This window comes from Musca autumnalis, unplaced genomic scaffold (genome assembly GCF_047663935.1).
Source record: "Musca autumnalis isolate F117 unplaced genomic scaffold, ASM4766393v1 scaffold_3, whole genome shotgun sequence".
NCBI classification, from domain to species: Eukaryota; Metazoa; Arthropoda; class Insecta; order Diptera; family Muscidae; genus Musca; species Musca autumnalis.
In genome coordinates this window covers 228,871,425-228,875,866 of record NW_027411866.1, presented here as the reverse complement: position 1 = coordinate 228,875,866, position 4,442 = coordinate 228,871,425, and the positions used below count along the sequence as shown (strand labels likewise).

At 35.9% G+C, this 4,442-nt stretch overlaps 1 protein-coding gene across 1 annotated transcript; it reads right to left on the bottom strand.

Annotated features, from left to right (window-relative positions):
• Positions 1–1,182: 1,182 nt before the first annotated feature.
• Positions 1,183–3,348, bottom strand: LOC141399081 (ileal sodium/bile acid cotransporter-like). Its single transcript, XM_073977145.1, has 4 exons — positions 2,919–3,348; positions 2,277–2,641; positions 1,730–2,212; positions 1,183–1,671 (listed from the first exon to the last, which is right to left on the bottom strand). Exons 1-4 carry the CDS (start codon positions 3,124–3,126, stop codon positions 1,354–1,356), a joined length of 1,374 nt encoding a protein of 457 aa, XP_073833246.1. The 5' UTR covers positions 3,127–3,348; the 3' UTR covers positions 1,183–1,353.
• Between the last annotated feature and the right edge of the window lie 1,094 nt (positions 3,349–4,442).

The following is a 4,442-nucleotide window of genomic DNA, read 5'->3' as shown; positions in this document are numbered from 1 at the left end:
TGGCCGATGTAATCCATACTTTGCATATCCTAATATATCTACCAGATATAGATCAGGTTCGAATATGGACTATATTTTTCCACAGCTTCGGGTACCTCCCACACAAAATTTCGGATAAGTTCAATTGAAGACCTGCTCTCGCATCAGTTTGATTTTTGTTGAAGCGATTTGCATTCGCTACCTCCATTACGATGGTAAAAGATTTTTCAGGGGCAAGTCCATATATCTTGAGAAAAATCCCTAAAGGTGTAAAAAAACCCTATGTAACTATATTTGGCGGTCGGAGAACACGATAACTCTCGAACTGTTCAACCGATTTGGTTTCGTCATATTATATCCAAACTTAGTTTCATGGGGCAATACCGATCTACAACTTCCGGTACTTCTCCCCAATATTTAAAAAATGTCACTAAAATGTTAGGACGATATCACTTGAATGGGGCAACCAATTTGGTCCAAACTTCGGATCTCCTTATATTTTGTTACAATTTAGTTTAACTTCTAAAATGGCCCACATTTGTGTCTTAGTATTTTTTTCAGTGGCAAGTCCATACTTCTTGGAAAACAGTCCGAAGATTGTAAAAAACCCCTATGGCACCATATGCAGTAGCTGGAGAGCACAATAACTCTCGAAATGATAAACCGATTTGGTCCAAAATTTGGCTTTCGTCATATTTTGTGCAAACTTAGTATAACTTCTAAAATGGCCCATATCGATCCTCTCCTTAGGATACCTCCCCCACAAAAGTTCAACATTTGTGTCCAAGTGCAGTTTAGGATCTGTTCGGAGATCCTTTGGAAATGTATACTGATGATGTACAGCCATATTATGTTTTCCGTGGACAAGTCCATGCTTCCTGGCATACTGGTCCAACAGGTGTATGATAACCCACTGAAATGACTAGTGGGCGCGATATTTATCGGAAAGATTTGACTCTCAAAATGGGATCCAATTCCACTATGTCGGTCCATTCCCTCCTCCGCAAAACTTTTGAACTTTAATCCTAATCCACAAATTCAATTGTCCAAAAAGGGCCACAAAATTCTGAAGAGACCTTAAATTCATTCGATCTTTCCGTAGGTGAAAGTTTCACTTCACATTGGCTGAGGGTATATATCTGTCGGCAAAGCCGACTGACAGTTTTTTACTTGTTATGTTTACTTTTTTATTTTAAACAATAATTTATAAACAATTATGATTTGCTCTGTTCCAGAACCTGCAAGAAGCTACTACTTTTTACTACGATAACATATTTTCCTTTATGTTATCGGAAAAAATAGTAAAAATTAGTATATTCTTGTAGTACTGGAACAAGCCCTTTATTTTCTTTATTTCCTAAATCTTCATTTAAATTACAAACTACGTATGTGGTGTTCATCGCCATTTAAAGCACTGTACTTTATAGGTTTGTGTCCCTTGTATTTCCTATAGAGATATAAACCCAACAAAGGAAATGGTGTCATTATGGCCACTGACACGGGTATAACTGTCGTCAAGTCGGCCTGGGGCTGGGGTAAACTGCGGAGGAGGAATATGGCAATACCAGTATTTTGTATACCCGTTTCTATGGCTATGGTTAGGGCATCGGCGGGAATTTGTTTAAGACTTTTGGCTAAGTACCATGCCAAGCCATAACCCAGCCATGGTAGTAAAGAGCCGGCTAAAATAATCTGAAAAAATTATTTAAAATAGATTTTAAATTTATTCATAATCTTTCTTTCTTCTTACCTGCAATGAAAACAATTCAAACAAATACAAATTTGTCACCGTTGCAAAGATGATAATGAATATTATTAAACATTTTGAAATTGGTTCCAAGAAGCGTACCAAAATTTTTGTCCACTTGGGTGAATATTTTTGTATAACAACACCTATGGCCAGTGGTATGACCAAGGCCACTGCAAAGGTTGCAATTTTACTGTATGGTATGGTCATATTATTACGTGAAAATATAACACGACCCAATGTAAATATCCACAATGGCATCATAGCAAAAGCAGCAACATTACTAATACTTGTCATCAGCAGAGATAAATTCATATTTCCACCCAAGATTACAGTCCACATATTAGATGCACCGCCACTAGGAGAAACACCAGTAAAAAAAAGACCCAATTGCATTTCAACACTTTCCGGAAAGACAAAATAACCTACGGCATAACTTATTAGAGGCATTAAAATGAATTGTGTCATAAAACCAATCATGGGTCCCTAGAAAAAATATAGAAATCTAAATTAATTTTGATGTAATAATTTTTGTTTTATTTCTACATACCACTGGTTTTAAAAGCAACTTCTTTAACACCTTTAGGTCCATGGCCGCTCCAAAGTTAATATAAAGCAAGGATACCAATAAGGCCACCGAACCAGTAAATATGTGATCAATTAACCTTGGTTTCCTTACGATTGTCAAGGCCAGAGATTCATTACTTATTTCCACATGATTATTTTTCTGATTTAACATTTTCGCATAAATTCGTGTAAAACCCAATAGTTTTACCTCAACTGTTATGGAACCCTTCCATCTCTGAGAATTCACATCAATTTGTGAACCGGAAACTGCATTGTTAACAACAGCCAATCGTTCATTTTCGCTATAAAAGTGAAATGATATATCATTCAAATGTGTAACATCAACATCTGTAATATAAAGAAATAGCCGTTAGAAGTATAATTTTTTCGTTATGTTAAGCATAGTACACACGGTCCAACAAAACTGACAGTCAACGCAATTTTACGGCAATTTTCTGGCAAATACAAACTTTTTGTTAGCTAATAATGATTGAAATACAACATTTAAGGTATAATTTAGTGATTAGGAAAGTAATTATTCAGCTAGATTTTGATATTAACGATATAGACCTCGATGACTGTCAGTTTTGTTGGACCGTGTGTACTATGCTTTACTCTAACTTACCCCTTATTTCAACCTCAATGATAATAACAGTGTTCATGTGTGCTGTTATGTTAGATGGGTTAAATTTAACATGCCATTGTGGCAACGATTTTTCTCTTTTAAGATCTCTGACTACATGATGTTTTGTTGTTGTTTTTGCGGCTTCGACCAAAAACGATCGTGAGATACAAATCATTGTGAGGCATATAGATACTACCAACAAGTTCATTTTACTTGGTAGGTTCACAATTCTTATTATTTTTGCATAGTTTTTAATTATTTAATAATTTTTAATAATAAATAGTAATAAAAACTGGATGAGATTCACTTAAAAATTTTTGATTTCAACATTTTTGAGATACTTTTCTTTAAGCTTCTATCTGAGCGTAACTTATTAATATTGTGAAAGCAAAACAAAGAAACTTGACTAGACATTTGGAAAGAAGAGAATGCCGTTGGATTGGTAGTTGCCAGCCTTAACTTATTATTGCGATTGTTCCAAAGAGTCGGGTTGTTCAATACCAGATTAACACAACGATACATTTTCGGCAAGCAGGTGTCCATCATAGTAAATTAGTTTTCCAGAAGTAGGTTAATTTTCCCCACATCAAACATGGGGTTGGTAAAAATTATTGGGTCCCCTGTCATTCCAACTCCTCTGAAAACCACATGGGTATTACTGTAACTAACTGGCAGACTACCGAAACTTGTCGGGAATCATGACACGGATGGGAATACAGTCACAACTCTATCTGATATCTCGGCCAAAATCCTAGAGGGAATCGGCATTAATACTTCCAATAAAGCTAAATACCTCCGGCTCTGACCTTTTATACAGTTGCCATCTCCCACATTTTAATGATATATCAAGCAAAAAAGTATCAGCTTGGCAGACAGATATATACCCTCAGCCTGCGTATATTGAAAAAAATTTTTCCCAAAAAACCTATGTATTTAGAGAGTTTTGAAAATGTTGGGCGTATGAAACGACAAAAATGTTGATTAGGATTAAAGAGCAAAAGTTTTGCGGAGGAAATACTTATGGAAGTGGATCTCCAGCCACTACATATGGTGTCAGAGGGGGTTTTTACAGTCTTCGGGCTGTTTGCTCAAGAAGTGTGGATTTGCCCCTGAAAAAACTTTTACCATCGTAATTGAGGCAGCGAATACAAGTTGCTTCAACAAAAATCAAAGTGATTCGATAGTAGGTCTTAAAGTGAACTTATCCTAAATTTTGTTTGGGAGGTACTGGATGAAGTGCACAAATATAGTCCATATTTGAACCTGATCGATATCTAGTAGATATATTAGGGTGTATTAAGTATGGACCAATTCGGCCACTCCATTCAAAAGTTACCGTACGAATAATTTTTCTGAATATTTTTGAATTTTTGTGGGGGAGGTACCTGAAGGAGTGGACCGATATGGCTTATCTTCGAACTTATACTATGTTTGGAAAAATATTCACCCTTATTACGGTTGGCGTTGTCGTATCCAAAATTGCAAGCTGACGTGTCGTAACGTCTAATTGGTATTATGTATGTT

Bases quoted from the DNA above. Each gene is read 5' to 3' on its own strand.
- LOC141399081 (XM_073977145.1), bottom strand. From the start codon at position 3,126: ATGAACTTGTTGGTAGTATCTATATGCCTCACAATGATTTGTATCTCA. The intron at 2,642-2,918 runs GTAAGTTAGAGT...TTTATATTACAG, and splicing joins CATTGAGGTTGAAATAAGGG to ATGTTGATGTTACACATTTG. The intron at 1,672-1,729 runs GTAAGAAGAAAG...TAATTTTTTCAG, and splicing joins TTGAATTGTTTTCATTGCAG to ATTATTTTAGCCGGCTCTTT.